The 22,623-nt window shown below is 35.3% G+C and overlaps 1 protein-coding gene across 3 annotated transcripts in view; it reads right to left on the minus strand.

The window, feature by feature from the left end:
- MFS16 (major facilitator superfamily transporter 16) overlaps positions 1 to 20,469 on the minus strand; it is a 58,579-nt gene extending 38,110 nt beyond the window's left edge. For all 3 annotated transcript variants that reach the window (XM_089648003.1, XM_089648002.1, XM_089648001.1), the window contains exon 1: positions 20,039 to 20,469. In XM_089648003.1, coding sequence (XP_089504129.1) covers positions 20,039 to 20,184 — 146 coding nt within the window. In that variant the 5' untranslated portion in view covers positions 20,185 to 20,469. The remainder of the gene's footprint in view (positions 1 to 20,038) is intronic.
- Positions 20,470 to 22,623: the final 2,154 nt, after the last annotated feature.

Here is a 22,623-nt window from a genome sequence, read left to right on the forward strand (position 1 = left end):
CAATTAGCTCAGTTGGGTTCGAGTCCTAGATGAGACCGTATCTTTTCTGATTTTTCTGTTTCAGATTTTCGTTTAAGAATCGCTAATATTGTCTTCAATAATTAAAAAAAAAGAAGATAACAAATCATTTATTATAATTTAAACAATTTTTCAATTTTGAATGAGGTAATTTCACAGGGGAAATACTAAAAGTATCTTTCACACCACACAATGTTTGTTATCTGCAATTTCGAATTAAATATTTCAATCAGAAAATCCGCATATTGGTAAATTTACACAGCCTTTCTGTCTGAAATTTCTAAGTCAGCCAGACTGATTTTGTAGTGATTGTCAAACAGTTGATTGATTGATAAGCGTATTTACAAAGATGAAAAAGCAACATGAACATGCGGTGAAAAGTGTGAAATTTTTAACTGCATGCATGATACCGGCATGCTAAGTGGTGACAGCAATAGCATTAAAAATGCAACACAAGTCGGAGATTAAAACAACTATATGAAATACATAAAAATATAAAGCCTGGTGTTTTCTCTTTCTAACACTGTTTGGTTCATATTTCTAACTATAAAGGTAAGGGAGATACAACAATTTTTATGAGACCATATAAGCTGTTCCGAAAGCAAACAAATTGACACTATGGGTATTAGCTGTTTGCTCCCAAAACAGAACAAATTAGCCTGAAGAGATAACAGATAGCAATTTACTTGTCATGAAAAACTTATAAGGGTGTAATTACTATTTCTATGGAGCTAAGGAGCTTTTACATATCCATCCAACTTCTTTTAAAAAAGATGTCATATATTTCAACAAAATATAAATTCAAGGGGATACTTAGGTAATGATTATTATACTAGTGAAATTCACGGTAGAGTTTTTATTTAATATGCATACATCGAAAGCAATGTAATGTAACTGCACTCGATGCTTTATCATTCAGATAAGAAGACAATGAGTTGTTTAACTGCCAAGGTAAAGTTAATGTGTTCTATAAATAGTGGTCTAGTTGTCACGATATGTTAGGAAAACTTTCCTACGAGTTTAAATATTTATACAATATCTAACAGGTAACAGGGTACTAAATTACTACAGCACTCGCCTCTCAGAAGCTGGGCGTACTGTACAGGGCCCGCAGATACTTTAATAGTACACACCTGCTGACCCTGTACAAATCGCAAGTGCGCTCTACTGTCGAATTTGACAGCCATCTCTGGTCCGGAGCCCCTAAATACCTGAAAAAAACCCTTGACTCTGTGCAAAAACGGGCGGTCCGTTTGATAGATTCCCCAATCTTAACAAGCGGACTGCAATCTTTAGAGCACAGGCGTCAGGTAGGTATGCTGTCCTTGTTCTATCGGTATTACAATGGAAGATGCTCTGAGGAACTAGCGTTATTGATCCCTTCGGCACCGGTGCGTAGTCGGGATACACGCCAAACGCGCGCCCAACATTTGTACACGGTTGACATTTGTCACATGAGAACGGGTCGCTTCTACGATTCATTCTTAAGTTCAACAGCTCGGCTGTGGAACGAACTGCCGGCCTCTGTGTTTCCTCCCTCCTACAACATGGGACTCTTCAAGACCCATGTTCACTCCTTCCTCTCCACAAAAAGACCCTCCACACAGCATCCCCAAAGATGACATAGGCCCTGAGGGAAATTATTTTCGTCAGGTCCTCCTGTGTGGAGTTAATATAGAAAAAAAAAAAGCACAAGAGTCCCAACTGCTTCCAACCATCTGAAGCAAGTGAGTAAGGAATCCCCAATTGGGGTACGTTGTGAGGCTGAAGGGGAAGGAGATAGGGAAGAGGAAGGTATTCATATCTAGTTAACAAACACGGCTAAAGCCATTTCAAGCAACGTTTCAATTCTGAATGGTGGTCTTACACCAGGGCGGTACTGAGAGTATCTTCCATTCTGGAACGTGCCGCAAGTATAATATATATTATTTTAAGTGAGTAATTCGCTGAGATTTGAACCCTGCGACCTCCAGCTTGCTAGTCGAAAGCATTACCCCATTACCTCAACAATGGAGGTCATCAAAAACTATATTGTTAGATGAAATTTAAAAAAAAATCATAACAGTGAAGGCCGAACATGAAACTTAGTTATAATGGAAGATACTCTCAGTATCGCCCTGGTGGAAAAGCAATATTCAAAATCAAAACATTGCTCGAAATCACTTTAACCGTGTTTGGTATGGTTACCAGATCTGTATAACCAGAAACATCCCAACCTTCTCCATCTCCTTCTCTTCCTCAACATACCCAAATTGGGGATGCCATAGTCCCATTGGCCCCACATCTAAATTCAGTAAAAGAAACGCATATATTCTAGGACGAAGAAAGGACAAAAATAGTACCCAATTTTTTTTTGTATACTTTATTTAGCTATAAAATTTTACATTTTATATCTAGTACAAACCTATTCTAAGACTACTACAATTATTATATTACCTACGTACTAATAATTGGACTTAGACAACATTAAGACATAACACATGAAAAGACTTTTAGCTTCCTTAACATTTACAGGGAGTTCATTAAACATTTTAAAGCCTGTAATAAATATTGTTTTGTGTTTTTTTATTTTATATTATAGAAACAAACAGTACATGATTTACAGAGATGAAACAATATACAGGAATAAGATACTTCATGTTGTGTACCTGTGACATGTTTCCTTGTAATGTCTGCTAAGTGATATGTTTATTCCTTAATTACCAGGTGACGTGTGTAGTATATAGGTGTGTGTGTGACGTGTGTAATGTATGTGTGAGTGTTTGCTTGCGTGAGTGTGTCTGTATGTATGCGCATTGAACAGTTTAAATTATTGACATGATGCCACGTTTGAATTTGGGCTGAATCTGAAAAATGTCAATTTTAGAGTTAACCCTTTCAGCCCCAGTCTTAATTCAAATTAACATGAACTTTGTGAATTTTTTTACCATAACGGTAGCGATTTAGAAAAGCCATGTTTTCGTTTTCTTATAGCTTGTAGTCTTTTCTGTGGTGTTTATTTTTTCCGCTCGGTTGAAATCCTTATTCCTGCCACAACAATGATAAATTTTTTTTTTTTTTTTTTATAGTGAATACCTCACAAGAGTCCCAACTGCTCCCGTCTGGAGCCAGTGAGACTATGGCATCCCCAATTGGGGGATGTTGTGAGGCTGAAGGTAAGTGGGGAAGGGAAAGAGGAAGGTGGGGAAGTACCTGGCTATTCAGATCTAGTCACTAAACACGGCTAAAGCCATTTGGAGCAACGTTTCAATTCTGAATGGTGGTCTTACACCAGGGCGATACTGGTAGTATCTTCCACTCTGGAACGTGCCGCAAATATACTATATATTATTTTAATTAATTAATTGTGAAATAACACAAATTAATCAAATAAAATTTATTTGCGCACGCCGGGTTCGAACCCGTGACCTTCGGAATGGCAGTCCAATGCGTTACCACTGGACTATGCCGGCCGTCAATATTTTGACATCTGCTGATTGTGAGTTTCATCGAATTTCTGCCGTCATTGATTACTTAATTTAAGGTGACATCAATATTTTATACTCGAATTACAAATATTTTAACGCATTAAGATGTGTTCTATAATAATAACATCAGTTCAATTCACCGATCACAGTCATTTCCCAGAATATTGTAAATGAATTTCAATGTTCATTCAAATTAACACTGGTAGTGAGGGACATGTTTTCGACTAGTATGGCGAATTTTTAAAGATTTATTATCGTAGATTATTTCTTTATTTCTAAATGAATTTTAGTTGAAATGTTATTTTTTGTACCTTGGAGATTATCATTACATTGTAAATATGCATTTTTGACATGAAACAGTTATTTGTATTACTTTTGTGTTATGTTTATTTTAGGTTACTATTTTAAAAATACCCTCTGACGCCCAATGTTAATCCAAATTAACATAGAAAAGTTTCAAAAAAAAAAAAAAATTAAATACCAAAAAATTTTAAATAATAATCTGAGGTATTATCAAGCATTACATATTTTATATATGTGGAAACAATAATGCGGGTGTGAAAGGGTTAAGACAAATATTATTTAGTATGAAGAGCTTGGTTAATTGGCGAATTAAATGCTGCATTTGTTTTATAGTTAAACGTGTGGAATAGCACTGTATGTCGTGTACGTCTCAAAAGTATGTTAAACTTAATAAGGGACAGAAGTTTGGTACAGTCAATGTCATTGTTTAAAATTCTGTGTATAAATATTGAGTCAGCTACTGCTCGTCTTTGCTGCAAAGTTTAAAATGCACACTCAAAGTTATTGTTGAATTTGTAGGTAATACGTTGGTAATGTTGCCGATAAATTTTTCATAGGAAGCCTAAACTTAATTTGGGATAAGTTATGAGTCTAAATTAAGTTTGGAGAGGAAGGAGAAGGGGAAGAAGGTGGTCCGGAAGTACCTAGCTATCTGATCTGGTCACCAAACATGAAAAATGCCTTTTCAAGCAATATTTTGATACTAAATGGTGATCTTTTATCTAACGATGCTGAGGTTATCTACAAAATCTATATAGAATGCGGGACATTTTAGTAATTTAATCATTTCATTTCTCATAGATTGTAAAAAATGTAAATAAAAGAATGACTTTTAAAATATTTACAATTATATAATGCATTTTTTAACACATTGACTTTAGAAATACAATGAATGCAACATACATGTTATTGTTTAACCAGCAGTACAATGTATTTGTGTACACTACACAGACGTACATAGAGAGATAATAATATCATAAAATTTAACCACAATAATTTTCATTATTAGTTAATATATGCAGATAAGCCATTGCAGTTGTTGCGTTGCCAAATTAAATGCTTTTACAATACAAGAGTTCTGCTGGCCTAGGTTGGCAGATTTCTAGTGCCGGATGGGAATTGCACGAGTTCGATGAAATTAGTTTCCGATAGGAATTGCACGAATTTGATGATATTAGTTTCAGATGGGAATTGCATGAGTTCGATCATATTAGTTTCAGATGGGAATTGCAAGAGTTCAATGATATTAGTTTCGGATGGGAATTGCAAGAATTCGATGATATTAGTTTTAGATGGGAATTGCACGAGTTCAATGATATTAGTTTCGGATGGGAATTGCACGAGTTCGATGATATTAGCTTCGGATGGGAATTGCATGAGTTCGATGATAATCTTGATGATATTTTATTATGGATACTAAATAAATTGGTACACACCTATAAAGATTTTAATTTATTTTGTATTTAGACATCTGACAAGGAGCACGAGTTGCCCATAATCATTTTTACCTTAAAATACCCAAGTAAATTTAAAAACAGTAATACATTATTTAAACAGTTATATTAGATTTAGTATTTCCAATTTTAAAAAGTTAATTCAGGGGTGAGGGCCAATTGAAACCGCTTACTAATTCAGGGGGCGATGGGTTAAGCCATCAGTCGGTCCTGTAGTGAGTGTATCAATAGATGATTGATTTATCAGCGTATTTATGTAGATTAACAAGCACCACGAACATGCAGTGAAATTTTTAACTGTGTGCATGATATCGGCATGTTAAGTGGTGACATAGCAATAGCATTAAAAATCCAACACGAGTCAGAGATTAAAACAACTACTCGAAATACATTAACAGATATCAATTCACGTGTCATGAAAATTTATAAGGGTCTAATTACTATTTTCATATTGAATGATACTCAATCAAAGAAATCATTCAGTGAGTTTAATCCATATGGATACGGTGGCTCTAAGCTATTCTGGGTAAAACACACTCGAGTGATTAGTTGTAAATATACATTTACCATATTGTTTAATTTAAATCATTCCTCAAAATATTAATATGGAAACATACGAACTGCTTACTGCTACTTTAAAGCCAATGAATCCACCTACATTTTGTCATTCATCCCATATTTTTAGGTTCTTTAAATTTGGCACGTTACGACAAGCGATCGCTCAAAACATTTTTGCGAATTTGAAATAGTATGGCAAAAATCGCTCGGGTGAGTAGACGATACATTATTTTTATCAATATATAAACACATTATCTGGTAAGACTGTACAATTTACAAAAACATATTTTTGCAAAAAACAAACAAGTTGTCACGAAAATAGACGCAGCTGGCGGAAAGCAAAAATTTGCATCGACACACCAAGAGTTCAGAATTCATTATTTTTTTTTTAATCTTAGCAATACACTAAATGCTGATTTGTTTAATTTAATCGGTTTAATTTATGGTATATTTGCGCCGCCTTCCTGAGATGTAGATATTCTCAGTATCCACCATTCATTCTGTCGAAACATTGCTCAAAATGATTTTTATCGGGTTAATTGACTACGTCCGAACAGTCACGTACTCGTCGCCTACCCCTCTTCATTCAGCCTAACAACAACCCAAATTGAGGATGCCCTAGTCTCACTGATTTTGGGCAGTTGGGACTCTTGTTGGGTAGTCACAAAGCTTGCTAATTAAAATGAATTGATTCATTGAAGAAGAGGTGGGAAAAGTATGTTTTTAAAAATTGTTCTCTAGGCTAGAAAAAAAATTACGCCAGTTGGTTGAAAATCAGAATGAATCAATCCATGAAGAATGTTTAAATTTTCCGTCACATATTCAATGATGTTAAAATATATATAGACGCGCTGAAGACAAGCAAAAAGTATGTCAATTGGAGTACTTTTGATTTTAGTACTAAATTGTTTTGAGTCGCATAAGGTCATATGCTATCGCTAAGTAAATTGCCTTAAAAATGTGCCAAAATGCCCTTGTGTATGAAGAGAAAGTGTTTTAATTACCTGACAAACGTTAGTAAAATCAAGGAATAACATTTCATTTATAAATACACGCAAATTACTTATTTTGCATCATAGAGAAAATGCAAGGCCGACTAGAGTTAAGGTCTGGGCGCGCCAACAGCCTAATTACGAAGTCAGTGCTGTCGCCAACTATTTAAAATAGTCTAATCACTCTGTTTATGCTTGTGGTAAAACAACATCAGCAGCAGCGACGAGTATCAACAAGAATCGCCGTCATTTACAAACTGTCGTTGCTCTATTATGATTTGGGGATTTGGTAGTGAGACTAATAGTCTAATCGCTCTGTTTATGCTTGTGGTAAAACAACAGCTAGTAGCAGCTACGAGTATCAACAAGAATCTCTGTCATTTACAAACTGTCGTTGCTCTATTATGATTTGGGGATTTGGTAGTGAGACAGTGAAAGATAGTGGTTGTCATGTCAAAGCGTTTATTTTGAGTCAGTTGCGCAGTTGTGAGATGACTCCGGACCGATGAAGATGACACCAGGTGTAAGCCACGATGACGGCAGTGGAGTGGTCGAGGCGGTAAAGTCGGTGACTCGACACCACACTGGTGAAGACAGGACTTGAAGATGTGTTTAGCACTGTGGATGACGTGGAGTCTTCCGGGTACTCCAGTGTGAAACAGGATATCCGAAGGTATGATCGACCTGGTCGGCAGATGCGCGGGAGATGCAGACCGGCGACGATGTCACAGGACCGAGGCGAAGTGTCGCAGGGTCTAGGCGCGTGAGAAGCGCAGGCCAGAGATGATATCCGGAGCCAGGGAGCTGATGTAATCCCGAGAGTCCATGATAATCTGTAGCCTCTCTTAAAAGGTCCGTGCAAAGCCGGGCGTGGGTGAGTAGGTCAGTGGCCTGTAACAACGCGGAGTAACAACGGGGCGCGACATGGGGGGCCGGCCAAGTGGCGTTCGCAGGGCCCGCAAGTTAATCACTGTTGTAACTGCTGATTTAAGACTGACTGAGTACGTCTTGACGCGCCCGGTGCATCGTATCCAGAGAGTTCTAGCTACGATGCGTTTGGCATGGGCGAACGTTCCCGAATATTCTGGTAGCATCGCTACAATGGCATGGAACTGACTTAATTACTTGACACCTCAAAATCCGTCAGGCGCCCAGGCCCCCTACTCTATTCGGCCTCAGGTGGTATTCGACGCAGCCTTAGAATACGAAAACACCGCCCGGTTTCCGTTCATACACATATAATTGTTTAGTGTTTATCTTTGTCATACATGAGCAACAATGTACTGGGAACACAAGAGCATTTTTTACTTGCCACATTTTATCTTAATTTTGTGAGACAATAGCAAGTCTAGATATATTGTAACGTCATTGCACATATTATATTCATGTATTAGATTGATCCTATTGTTTATTGAACTAATGTATCGATTTACTGGTGAATATCAAAGACTTTAGATTAAATTTTATTCTTATTACAATCCGCTAATAATAATTGTATTGAAACTAATTATTATTAGTGTCACAGATGGGTATCACACATTTATAAAAACGTGTTTTTCATTTCCGCAAAATTCATGTTATAAGTGCGGGTTTATAATCAATAATTACATTTGTCATATACCGGAATTAATGCTAAGGTAGAATGAATGTCACATTAACAGTAATATAACTACGAAGGACACTGAAATGGTGATTGCTGGAATTCTATAATAATAGTAAGTGTCGATAATATGTTAAAGTTAGTTTTAGCAATTAATCACAGATGGCATTGCTTGTACAGCAAGCGATGACGCGCACCTGGTTCCGAACGGTTCCGAAGGAGATTCCCGAACCCTAGCCGATCGTAGGCAGCACATTGTTCAAAGTGGTTTTTTTTGTCAACTTTTTTTTTATGTAACACCTCACAGGTGCGCCTGTCAGTGTAAAGGCTGGGGAACTATGTCGCCACCCTGAGGCTGGTTAAGATAGGAGCTGTAGGAAGGGATTTATTAATGATGGTTTTGAAGAGACCCGGATAACATGAAGGAGGAAAAACAGATGCCGGTAACCATACAGTTACCACATACGAGCCTTACTCAAAAACGAGTCGAAGAAGAGACCCGTTCCCATGAAGCCAATATTATGTACTGTGAACAGGTGTTCCGCTTGTGTACGTCAAGTTTCATGCTTATGCACCGGTGCACCGGGGATCAATGCTGCTAGCTCCTTAGAGCAGGCTCCGTTAAAATACCTGTAGAACAGACTCAGTATGCCCACATTGCGTCTGTGCATTAGAGATGGCAATCAGTCTGTTAACAATGTATTGTCAATCATACAGACTGAAAGAGCCTAAAATACTAACGGAAGTTATTCCAGTAAGACTATTTTGTAATTCTTTATCGTAAATAAATAATCTTTAGACGAACCGTCTAAATTATTGAAGCCTTCACTATTCAAATGGGAATCTGAATATTACTAGTAATTCAAAGAAATTAAGATATGTGTAGGAAAGAACAAGGCATATAAGTAAAGCGGGATGACCAATCACTTTCCATAGTATCTCTGCGAAAAAGCACACAACGCAACCACAATATAGTGAGTTTCACCACGATACTTCGAGGCAATTATCTCTATAACACAACCAATGAGTACTTAAAATTATATTATGTACTTCCAAGATAGACAAATTCCTTTTTCAAATTTACTTAAAAACGAGATAATGTACACGAAAAAACCAACAACTTGCTTCCAAGGTAATCCTAATCCTTCTTTTGACAACCACACTCGAATTTGCACTATTTATTTGTTCTATAATTCAAATAATTTTCCAGCAAGGTGATGGTAACGGAGAGGTAGGAACTGGATGAATGATATTCTGGTAGGAACCAATCAAAACCAGTGAGTAAAAAAATCATTTATTTCATAATTTCTTATGTAGGCGATTGCTACGAGGTTTGAAGCAACATAAAGCGAAACTATGTAAAGCGGAAACACTGTCTTGCGTGCCCACCACCTGCTCTCACACCATAATTTTCAGCGACCTATATCTGTTGAATAAAGACTGGGGTACGAAATTAACAAAAATAAAAGGCACATTTTATATGTGCACACATATATGTACTCAAAGCAGTGAATAATCAAAATAAGAATCAAAACATATACAAGAAGATGGTGTCTAAAATAAGTAAAAATGTGACCAAGTACCGGTAACGCATTCTCCCTAGTTCTTCCACCTTCATTTAGGCAGCTTATCAATTTTAAGCCATGTGTAAAATATGTTTACGAATATTGCTTATCATTTAATAGATAAAGAACATAGTAACAATGAATATCACCAATATTAGTGTTATTCGCAACGTGTCGATGCAAATCTATTTTGCTAGACCTGTGAAAAATCACGGAATATTATAATTCCAATTTTGAAAAAGTCAATTAAAATAATTTTCTGTTAAAATATTATACTATGGATACACACTTACTTGCGTACCTGCTTGTCTGAATTATTTTTCTTTGTACAAGCAGTTACAATTTTTTATTTTTCTTTATTTAACGGCAATATAAAGTAATGTAAAAATGATACAATATTAAGTAAAAAAAGTTATAAAGTGATGTAGTTTGTTCTCAGTCCTCCTCACTAGGTATTCCTGTTCCGAGGCGGACTGTAGTTTGTTGTATTTGTGTTGATCATGATTTACTCATCTTCTAATTTATGGTTCCCACAAAATATAAAATATATTAAGCAAAAAGTATTTATGTTTGTTGTCTTTAGGTTGCGTTGGGGTTACTTCATAAATTTAATGATTTCCTCATCTTCATGTTTAGTTAGCCATAATTTGATGTCCTTTTTAAACTTTTCTCTATCTTTGGTTTTTTTAATTTCAATAGGAAGAGCATTATATAATTTTATAGCATGGAAATAGTGGTTTTTCTGGTCGAAAGATGTATTTAATTTTGGAATGTTTAGTAGATTTGAGGATTTCGTTCTTGTAGTGTAGGTGTGTTGTTCAGCAAGGTGTTCATATTTTTCTTTAAAATTGAGTAGTGCATTTTTTTAGTACAGTTTTATAATGCTGAACACGTTAAATTTTTTTTAAAGTTCTATTGATGGAGTCGTTATGGGTACTTTCAGGATTATTTTTATTATTACTTTTTGTGTTTTAACGAGCTCCTTCATGTGAAAGTTTGAGGCAGATCCCCATCCAATAATCCCATATTCTAAGCGTGATTGGCAAAGAGCTTAGTAGACTTTATATAGATCATTTTTATTCAGTATATTGCGTACGTTTCTAAATAGTACATGAGCTTTGTAAGTTTTTTTGTAATGCTATTTATGTGAGTGTCCCATCGAAGATTTTCATCGATTTCAACGCCGAGATATTTTATATTTTTGGAGTGTGTTATGGTGGAGCAGTGACATGATTGCGTTAAGTTTTTTCTTTGACAATCATGTATTTTGAGAGCATAATGCTCAGCTGGTTGTCCTCTGGCCGTTATAGAAAATGTTAAGTATTTCGTTTTGTTGACATTTAGTGTAAGTGAGTTTTGTTTAAGCCATTTTTGCAGAAGTACAAGCCCATGTTCAGCTTCTTTGTTATTGGTTACCCAATCACTTTCATTAAATAAAATAACAGTGTCGTCGGCAAAAGAAATTATTTTTCCTTTTGTGCGTAAGTTGCAGATATCGTTAATATAAATCACAAATAATAAAGGTCCTAAGACACTTCCTCGCGGTACACCATATTTTATTGGTAGAGGTTTACTATTGTGCTTTTCAATTTTAACACACTGTGTACGTTCTGACATGTAACTTATTAGCAGGTTAAAAGTTGTGTTTGACATCCCGATTTTTTTTAGCTTCTTGAAAAGGATTTTATGGTCTATTGTATCAAAGGCCTATTGTATTGCCTTTTGACATGTGCACCGATTCATTGCTACGCGGATGACAGTACAGTTCATGATAGCTTTTTGTTTGACAAGCCCCCAAAGGGCACACAAACTCCAACGGCTCGGAGGGCTTTGAAGCAGAGAATGGACGGTTATCTCGAGAGTATTTCCTCCTGGGGTAAAAATAATCTCGTCGAATTTAATGTTTCAAAGACCCAACCCTGTCTGATTACGTCTAAAAGGGATCCAAATGATAATCTAGTCTCCTTCAACGGAAGCAATCTTCCGAACAGGCCTTCCATTGATATGCTTGGTGTAACTATAAGTGACCAGCTCAGGTACGGGGGCTCCATCGAAGCCAGAGTAAAATTGGCCTCTCAGAAGCTGGGCGTACTGTACAGGGCCCGCAGATACTTTAATAGTACACAACTGCTCATCCTGTACAAATCGCAAGTGCGCCCTACTGTCGAATTTGGCAGCCATCTCTGGTCTGGAGCCCCAAAATACCTGAAAAAAACCTTGACTCTGTGCAGAAACGGGCGGTCCGTTAGATAGATTCCCCAATCTTAACAAACGGACTGCAATCTTTAGAGCACAGGCGTCAGGTAGGTATGCTGTCCTTGTTCTATCGGTATTACAATGGAAGATGCTCTGAGGAACTAGCGTCATTGATCCCTTCGGCACCGGTGCGTAGTCGGGATACACGCCAAACGCGCGCCCAACATTTGTACACAGTTGACACTTGTCACATGAGAACGGGTCGCTTCTACGATTCGTTCTTAAGTTCAACAGCTCGGCTGTGGAACGAACTGCCGGCCTCTGTGTTTCCTCCCTCCTACAACATGGGACTCTTCAAGACCCATGTTCACTCCTTCCTCTCCACAAAAAGACCCTCCACACAGCATCCCCAAAGATGACATAGGCCCTGAGGGAAATTATTTTCTTCAGGGCCTCCTGTGTGGAGTAAATATAAAAAATAAAAATTGTAGGTCTATAAATATCGCCAAAGATTTATTTCCCCTGTCTAAACTTTTCGTGATCGTATTTATGATATCGTCTATGGCGTCGGTAGTACTCAGGTTTTGTCTAAAACCATACTGAGTTTTCGATAATAGGTTATTATTTATTATCTTCTAGGTATTTCATAAGTTGTATTTTTAGCACTTTTTCCAATATTTTAGAAAAGGTACTTAGAAGGCTTATCGGTCGAAAGTTTTGATATCATTTTTACATCCTTGTTTATATATAGGTATGACAGTTGCTACTTTAAGGGACGTGGGAAATATGCTTTTAGTTATAGACAAATTGATTAGATGTGTCAGTGGGAAGGCAATTTCTTCACTGAGATGTTTTATTGCATTTGTTGAGATTACTTCATCCCCCGATGATACATTTGGTTTTAAGGAAGTAATTATGTTGTTGATTTCGTCAACGGTTATTTGTTTGAAATTTAGTTCCCTTTACAGATTGCTTACTTCATTTGGTGCGACTGCATCATCACCAGGTGTAATTTGTTTTGCTAATTTTGATCCAATGGTTGTGAAAAAATTATTAACGTGATTAAGAATTTTGTCAGGGTTTTCAGCAAGTAGAGTGGGAACCTGGTTTATGCTCAGTTCATCGGTTTTTGATGTATTACTGGTGAATATAGAATTGGTCGCTTCATTTAAAATTTGCCACATTTTTCTGGGATTATCGTTACATGCTTCTATTTTATTTTTATAGTAGGATTCTTTTGTGGTATTAATAATGATTTTGCAAATGTTTCTATATCTTTTGTAGTATCGTAGTTTGTGTATATCATAAGGATTTTGCTTAAGTTTTTTATGTAATTCGTCTCTTTTTCTTATGCAGTTTATAATATTCTGCGAGATTCAAGGCTTGATGTATATATTCTTTTGTGAAATTTTCTTTACAGTTTTTTTGGTATTGGACACTATGTTATGTTTGATAATATCAATGAAGCTATCCCACGCATCATTTGGGTTGTCAATATTATGTAATTTATTCCAATCAGTTCATTGCAAGTTTTATTTAACGGCATTCCAGTTTGATTCAGATTTTTCTATTGTCGTCGGTCTATTTCGAGTTTTTCTTTCTTTTTTTTGGTTTATAGCTAGGATTGTTGTAAAATGATCAGTTATTGTTAATTCGTAAATGACAGATTGGGTATGTTTTTTAGTTTTACTCATAATATGGTCAATACAGGTTTTGGAATTGTCAACTATTCGAGTGGGTTCATTTATTAGGCTTTTAAGACCATGCGAGGATAATTTCTGTAGATATTCATTTTTTTGGGGATGACCGTTATGTAGAATGTTGATGTTTAGATCTCCAATAAGAAATAAGTTTTTAGTTGCTTTTTGTAAAGAGAGTTCCTCATCCAAGGATTTAATAAAAGGATCTAAATTGTAAGATAAAGGTGATCGATATATTGCTAATATAGTTGACTCCTTTCCAATTTTAATTTTAAGACAAATGTCATTTATTATTGTGGTTTCTTCCACTTCAGCTTTTTTTTCAAAAATAGTTCAAAGCAAATTTGAGTTCATTGACTGTGAATAATTTCACACAAGAATTACGCACATTACAGACAACCGAAATTAGTATGTTTGATAATAAGTTACTTGCTGCTTGATTCATTAAAATGACAAAAAGGTTAGGTCTATTTAAATATATAAAGGGTTTTTATTATGTGACTACCCCACAAGAATCTGCCGGAGCCAGTGGAACTATGGCATCCATAAAGGGGAAGGAGGTGGAGAAGGGAAAGGTTGGGAAGTATATGGCTATTCAGATCTGGTCACTAAACACGGCTAAAATCATTTCAAACAACGTCTCGACTCTGAATGGTGGTCTTTTACCAGAGCAATACAGCAGCCGTCATGCTGTTCCCAAACCTACTGATCAACTGTTGAGCCGAAAATTTGGCTCAACATTCCTCAAAGGCACAATTACGCTCTTCCCAACGCAACTCTCCTAACAAGCTAGAGGAACCAAACAACTGGATTAACCTCTTGCTCAGTAAAAGGATCAGTTATAAAAAAGTGTCAACAGAGTGAAAAATGACACCGAAATGTCAAACATCATTTGGTTCATGCATTATTTTCGTATTCGTATTTACTTAAAACAAATTATCTGTATTAATAATAAGTACAATATTAATTTAAGATTGAAAGCTTTTACTTTGATGTCATTTTATTGTCTATGAAAGTGGGCGGGGAAACTAAAAATATATTTTCAACGATAAAGATGTTTGGAAACAGGCGAAACGAGCATCACTGAATAAACCACTTGGCTGATCGGTGCCTCAGATTGATCGATCTAAAAGTTGGGAACAATGGCCGTGTGAGTATCTTCCACTCGATACCGTATTGTGGAAAAAATTATTGTTCTAGAAATAAATAAAACTAGCAAATAAAAACTGGCTGCATGTAAATAAAAGTGGTTTTGTTTGTAGTAGTACATAAATTTTGTTATATTTGCACAACTGAACATACCAATATATGCAATCCAAACATGTGCAATCAACTCAGACAGAAATTATATTGTACATACTTACACTAGCGCAACCTGTGAAAAATCAATTTAATTGTGTAGGATTTGTGATTGATATTATAGTTGTAGGATTTGTGATAGATATTATGATTGTAGGATTTTTGATTGGGATTATAATTGTAGGATTTGTGATTGATATTATCATTTATGAAACTGAAGTATTTATAAAGTATTTGCCTCAGGATTATTGTCTTACACAAGTTTTTTGACAAATTAGAGAGACTTTACTTTAATAGACCGTTAGTAAACTTGTGAAAAATAACGATATCCTGATGCCTGACCTTCAAAACAGGAGAAAGGTCACTGTCTATACGAGATTTCAAAAACAATCCGTACCCCCTTTATTAACACCATAAAACATATATGGGCAACCGCCGGACGGCCGAGCTATTTTGTGCGGCCCTGATTGATCTCAGCGAAGTAATAGAGAAAGAAATGAATAGTTTCAGGGAGAGATTAAATAATGGAGACGACACAGGCGCTTGCAGCGGCTCCACTTTACTAATTCATGATCACCACCGCTTGGACGACACCTACAGTAGGTTCCTTATGCAAAACCAACGCCAATATTGACAGTCTCGTAATTCAAGTACATCCAATCTTCACACTAAATTTTGTAATCAGTATAGAATATTAATATTATGTCGTTCATTAGGTATATAAATTTAAAAATTTATAAGAAGTAGCAATGTGTTTATTTAATTTAATATTACTTTATTATGTTATTTAATAATTTGGTCCAGCCCTTGACTCGGAGACAGAATGATGATTTGGCCCCATACCTGGGAAAGGTTGCCCATGCCTGCCTTAAATCTTAATTTTTAAGCTACTTGATGAAATTTCGCATACTTGACGTTCAAAATATGAAGAAAATTACCGTCTAAATCTGATTTCGAAATACTATATGTAAAGACCGGACAACACCGAGGACTTCAACTACTACTGTCAATGGCCTAGCGCACAAATGTGTTGAGAGCAGTTTTAAGTAAAAACAATTACATGTTTTTGTAAAACACTTTGTAAATAGATGTTCCGTGGGAAATTTAAATTACTTACTTCATCTACAGTGGATAAAAAGCGGATTTTCACATTAATTTTGTTGCTTCACACCTTAAAATTAACCTGGAGTATTCTTCCACTAAAACGACTGGTTGTATATACATATATATATATATTGTTTTTTTCAATACAAAAATATTTTTCAATAGAAGAATATTATTTTCTCCAAACAAACAATTTTACTTTTGTACCTGAAAACAACCATAAAATGTTGAAATTTAGAAAAAACTTATTTATCTTTTTTACTTGTACTATTGTGTAAAATCACCTTTAGAAGTTTGTGCACTTTACCCACGGACACACCAAATGGCCCCACCCTACATCTCTGAACTATGCGTCCCGGAAAACACTTGTCTGAGGCAGTCAACTCTTAGATCAGCAACATCATCAGCTGTAGGCAGACTGATAGAACCTAAGCGCAAGCCAAATACTAAGTTTGGTGATCGCGCTTTCGGAGTATCTGGGCCGAAGGAAGGCTTGGAATAAACTCCCTCCGGAACTAAGATCCATAACAAGTCCAACAGAATTCAGGTCTAAACTAAAAACTTACCTTTTTAAGCTGTCGTACCCTTAAATTAAATATACCATTCCTAAGTGAAAGTTCAGTTATATTCAATTTTCCTATTAAGTCCAATTAAATCCTGTATCTAAATTTTGCTAATAAACAATTAAATAATGTTGATTAAGTGTTAATCTCAAGTGACCTACCAGGTAAGTATTGTACTATATATTTTCTCCATAAATAGTTAAGTAATAACATAGATCACTGTAGAAATGTATTATAAGTTTGTACAGCGCCCTTGAGGTGATTTTGCACAAAAACGGCGCTATACAAGTCATCCAATTATTATTATTCCTCAAAATATTAGTATCGAACCATTTTAACTGTTTACTGCGGTTTAAAGTCAATGAATCCACCTATATATATTTTTAGGTTCTATAAATTAGACACATTATGACAAGGGATTGCTCAAAGCGTTTTTGCAAACTAGCCATATTATGCCAAAAATTCAATTCAATTTACTAATTACACTTAACACATATGTGCGCTAGGCCATCGAAATAAAATGTAACTTTTCTCATGTTTTTTTTTTCACTATTTTCCAGCATAAATTTAAAGAAATTAATTGGCATTTATATGAAGTATTGTTCTAGTTTGTATATTATTTTATGTTACTGTTACACGTTTTACTAATATTGTTTTATATTCAGTTTATCAGTTTACTATTATATTATGCTTTAAAAATTTTTTTGGATAATTTTCGATAGCTCACTAGATATATTCAGTTTTTAAAATTCATGTAAAAGCCCGGCTGGGCGTAAAACCAAATAAAATAAAATAAACTTTAGTATAAAAGAAATTATGATCACATCATAATGCGAAATATTCAGTTTATTAACCTTCAGAGTGACGAACAAAGATTTTTTTGTCTTCATTATAAGATTCTTTTGTAAACACGTTTTATGAAAAATAAAAACCTTGACTGTCCAATTACAAACTATTACACTTATATATTATATGTTTTATAATAATATAATACAGCTAGTTACACAGGTAAACTTCTAATAGACATGGTAATACATACCTCTAGTACTTGCTGATATGTCAAGGTAAATCAATACAAACTACTGATGTGTCATAATCAATGAGATATTCATTTCCTGTATTTTTAATTTATCTTAGAGATATCTATGATGGTTCATCAAACTCAACAATATATGTACATCACAACACACATCAGAATCGAAATATTTAAAATTTTACTAATATTTTAGTTCAGGTCGGCAAATGATCTTGAACGGTGAGCCCTGGCATCATGAAATTTGCACTGTTTTTTTCTGTTTGAAATTTCTGGATAGATGAAACAATTTTCAAAAGACAAAGTCATTTCCATCGATAGCTATGGAGCTTTGAAACAATAATTGAAAATGTAAAAATATGCCATTGTAACTTAATCAAAACAATTATATTATCATGAAATAACATACAACAGATACAAACCTGTAAAAATCACAAGTATGCCATACTCTTGAGTGGCAGCCACCTCTGGTCTGGAGCCCATAGATACTTGAAAACAAACACTCGACTCTACGTAAAAGGGGTTAAATTTGGCGGATTCCCCTATATTAATGGACGGATTTCAACCTTTAGAAAGTATGTAGGTGTCAGGTGGGAAGCTTTTGGTTGGTTTTACCAGTATTTCAATGGAATGTGCTACCAGGATCTAGCTTCATTGATTCCTTTAATTTCAAATGCATTCCCAACATTTGTACAATGTAGATATTATTGTGTAGATATTATACCTCATAACCTCAGGCCAACTCTTCGAGACCCAGGTTCACTCCTTCCTTTCTAATATTACAAAGAATGATTTCTCTTTCCTTTGTTTTAAAAATAAAGACAATAATTGAGCCCTTATGAGGAAAACGGCGTCATTGAAATAATGCTGTTTTTGTACAGATTAATTAAAATTACGGGCCATATATCGAACTACATTAATATCAAAAATCTCAACAACAGATCTCAAGCCCTATTGAGACGGCCATTAGCGCCCTCTCAATACAAGTCATTACGAGTTAATCTCAATACGAGTTATTTTTTTCTTTTACATTGATTGTACTCAAAACTTCTGAATGAATGGATTAAAATACATAAAATGTGTTTTATATTAATTACAATATTTTATTACACATAAATTTATTTAACTTTCAGTGTATACATGCTCACTACAGTTAAATGAAATGTTCAACATCCCACATCTCAGAACTCACTTTTCCACATAACGCTGTTTTCCCGCCTAAAGAATCAATTCCAGACGACAATATTTGAATTCCTTCTACTAGCATCATATTAGCGAACAGTGTTGTTAGTGCAATGACCTGACAATGAAATTAATCATGACAGTTCTAATAAAGTCCACCATTAGTACCTACCTAGGTGATGTGAATAACCTCAATGTCAGTATTGGTTGTTTACAAATATAGCAAACGATTATGGTGATAATTATCACAGATATATTTGCTTTTAATTGATAAGGGGTGTAAGCTATTAATATTTGTTTACCTAGATTTTAATTCCAATAAATATGCATACTGGCCAATATGAAAAAAGGATTCTTAGAATATTTTGCCTGCTCTTCTAACAGTTTGGATAGGATACGTTTTACAGAATTCACAGCATAAACCATGTTGGTAGTTATTTTCCTAACTGACGCACTTTTATGCAGATTATGGAAATTACACTTTGTTTCAACAATTACTACAAGAAACAATTATGTACATGTACAAAATAGGTTATTATGTTATTAATTTGGGTTAATCAAGTAATTTATGCGTATTAACATTGAAACAAGCTTACGCAAGTGTCACTCCATAAAGAAATGGCGGGAAAGGGATCGTTTTGAGGTAAATTATGAGCTTTGATTGAATAAAAATGGAATTATAATGCATTTTTTACCATCTATCCTGACGTAAATCGTTGTTTCTTGTGGTAATTAAGTTTAAACGAAGTGTCATTTCCATAATCTGTGCCTAGGAAAAGTGCGGCGGTTAGGGAAACATTTACGAAAACGTGCTATGAAGACCGTATTATTTTATAAACAGTGTTGGATCCATTGGATAAAGGATGTGATGGTTTGGAAACTGTCATTATGTGTACATGGTTATAACTTATAACTGATACCATATTCACGGGGTGTTTTTGACGTTGTCTACACATACACCTTCGTTAATTAACGATCAGAATATAAAACAAAGAGGAACTTACCATAACTGACGGTTGAACCTTCGCCTTGGGCAACATGTTGCCGCTAATTTCTGAATGACCACCACACCCGAGGGAACTTCCTTGAATTGGCCGCTCATCTTCTTGCCGAACAGTTTGCGGAATAGCAATTTGAATCGAAAAGGCATCGATGTTAATGGTCACCTAATAATGTGAGTCATTTTAGAAGCCGCTTGCACTGGATGACGTTGACTGCCGAACAATTTGCGCGTATTGTTAAAGCGTATATTGAGTTTAACGAATCATTTGTAATCTGATACGTGCACTGGTATTGCTCAAATACAATGCAGCGAAATCGTTATTTATAATCTGATATTGTTATTGACATTTAGCAATATGTCAAAACTACACGGTAGCAACCAGCACAGACCGACCATAGACCGACGGAAGACAGAAGTTGACAGAAGTTCTGCAGAGAAAAATTACAAGACAAAGATAAAACAAATGATAACTAGGTAGGTACTACTCTGACATTTGACATTACTTATATTGTTCAAAATATGACAACACTGACGAATGACGTTTAGGCCAGGGGGGTTACTACCAATGAAAAACTCTAAAAGTCTATGGAATAAACTTTCTGAGTTCTTCATTGGTGTATGTATAGGCCAGGGGGGTATACCAGGGTAATTTTTACCAGTTTTTCATTGGTGTATAGTATAATAAGTAGGCTCCGAGTTATATATATATATTATATTTTTATTTTGGCATATTTATGCTTTTTTAGGACCAATTTGTTTGATTCAAAAAGCCCGAAGATATCAATCTAGTGAGAGGTTTATTTATTGATTAGGTTATCCAAGGCTATCCAAAAGGATTTTTTTTTATTTTGTATAAATAAAGTAAATACATGATAATTTTTATTATACATGATATTCATTGAACATTTCAATAGTAAAAATAATTTTTGTTGTTTGTTTTTGGGGTGTTATGCCGTGTTGCGCTAACTCCTTCTTTAGCCGACGTTTCGGACAGCGTTGCAGTGTCCATCATCAGGGCAGATCCGGTAGATCCGAAGATGTGTAATTGTTGGTTGTCGAGTTTGTGCTTATTTACTTGGAAGCGATACCGTCCCGCCAGCTTCAATCCGTTACAAGCCTGTAGGTATTACAGTACAAGTAAAAGTAAATAAGCACAAACTCGACAACCAACAATTACACATCTTCGGATCTACCGGATCTGCCCTGATGATGGACACTGCAACGCTGTCCGAAACGTCGGCTAAAGAAGGAGTTAGCGCAACACGGCATAACACCCCAAAAACAAACAACAAAAATGCTTTTGGCCGTGACAATCTAAAAACTTACCAGTAATAATAATACTAATAAAAAAAAAATTCAAAAAAATGTTGAGGGATCAGTAGGATTTATAGGCCCTGTTAGAAGTTCTACCGAGCCGAACCCTCTGATATGAAAATATCTGGAGTCGGTGAATTATTTTCCCATTTGATCTCTAGTGAGTTGACGAGTTGTTCTTGTATTGTTTTGTATTTATTTTGCTTATATAATGCACTTACATAATGTTGATTGACTAGATGATCATTTGTGGAAAAGTGAGTGGAAGGGTTTAGTTTTTCCTATGGGGAAGATTTAACCCGGACAACAAAATCGGAAGCATAAAAAAAAATAATTTAGGATAGCGTAGTATTTTCAATTTACGATTTATTTATTTATATAGTATGAGTTTACTATTCTGCACTTGAACCTGACTCAAACCAATGAATTATGGCCAAGATTCGTAAAAAATATATAATATTTAACAAGGTTGGCTAATGGGGGGTAGAGCAAAGATTAGTTAAAAATTCGTGACGTAGCTTGAAGTCCATTTTCCACCAGGAGATTTGAATTTACTGCAATACAAGCGCCTCTGAATACATATTGCAAACTATTTATTTGTGATACGTTGATAACATTATACCAATTAGTGAAAGTTGTGAAAGACCTCCATTCGGAATCAAAATGTTGCTTGAAATGGCTTTAGCCGTATTTGGTACCCATATGTGAAAAGCCAGGTACTTCCTAACCTTCCTTTTCTTCCCCTACCCATACCGAAATAGCCCAAACTCTCTTCATCACAGCTATATGGAATAATACAACATAATAAGGAACTCCAGTGAAAAATATTATGGCCTAAAAATACGTATTCATATAGATCAACAAATGCTGATTCTGAAAATATAAGTTTTATTTTATGTAGAGTTTATAAATCGTCATTTAAAAGCGATTAAATACCATCATTACATTAAAACAAACCGTTTGGTTGGTACGACTGAATATGCCTATTCATCACATCCTGTCTATTTGAATAATATACCTGCAGATCTTGTTAATCACTGAGTTCGTGCATGAAGTGTTGCTCGGAGAGATAAGGAGTCACGGTGTACTGTCTACGATCTGTATTGCAGAATTTATACAGGCGCTCAAACGTCCAGAGGATTCCGAACGACGTAATCCGATCCTATATTATCTTCTCATAGGTAGTCTGCCGATGATTCATAGCGCAGTTGCAGGGTTGCCGCAAAGCTGCCACAAACCTATGATTAGTGGCTATATATTTATTATTCATTA

Source organism: Hesperophylax consimilis, chromosome 27, assembly GCF_061612785.1.
Source record: "Hesperophylax consimilis isolate HC1 chromosome 27, BYU_Hcon_1.0, whole genome shotgun sequence".
NCBI classification, from domain to species: domain Eukaryota; kingdom Metazoa; phylum Arthropoda; class Insecta; order Trichoptera; family Limnephilidae; genus Hesperophylax; species Hesperophylax consimilis.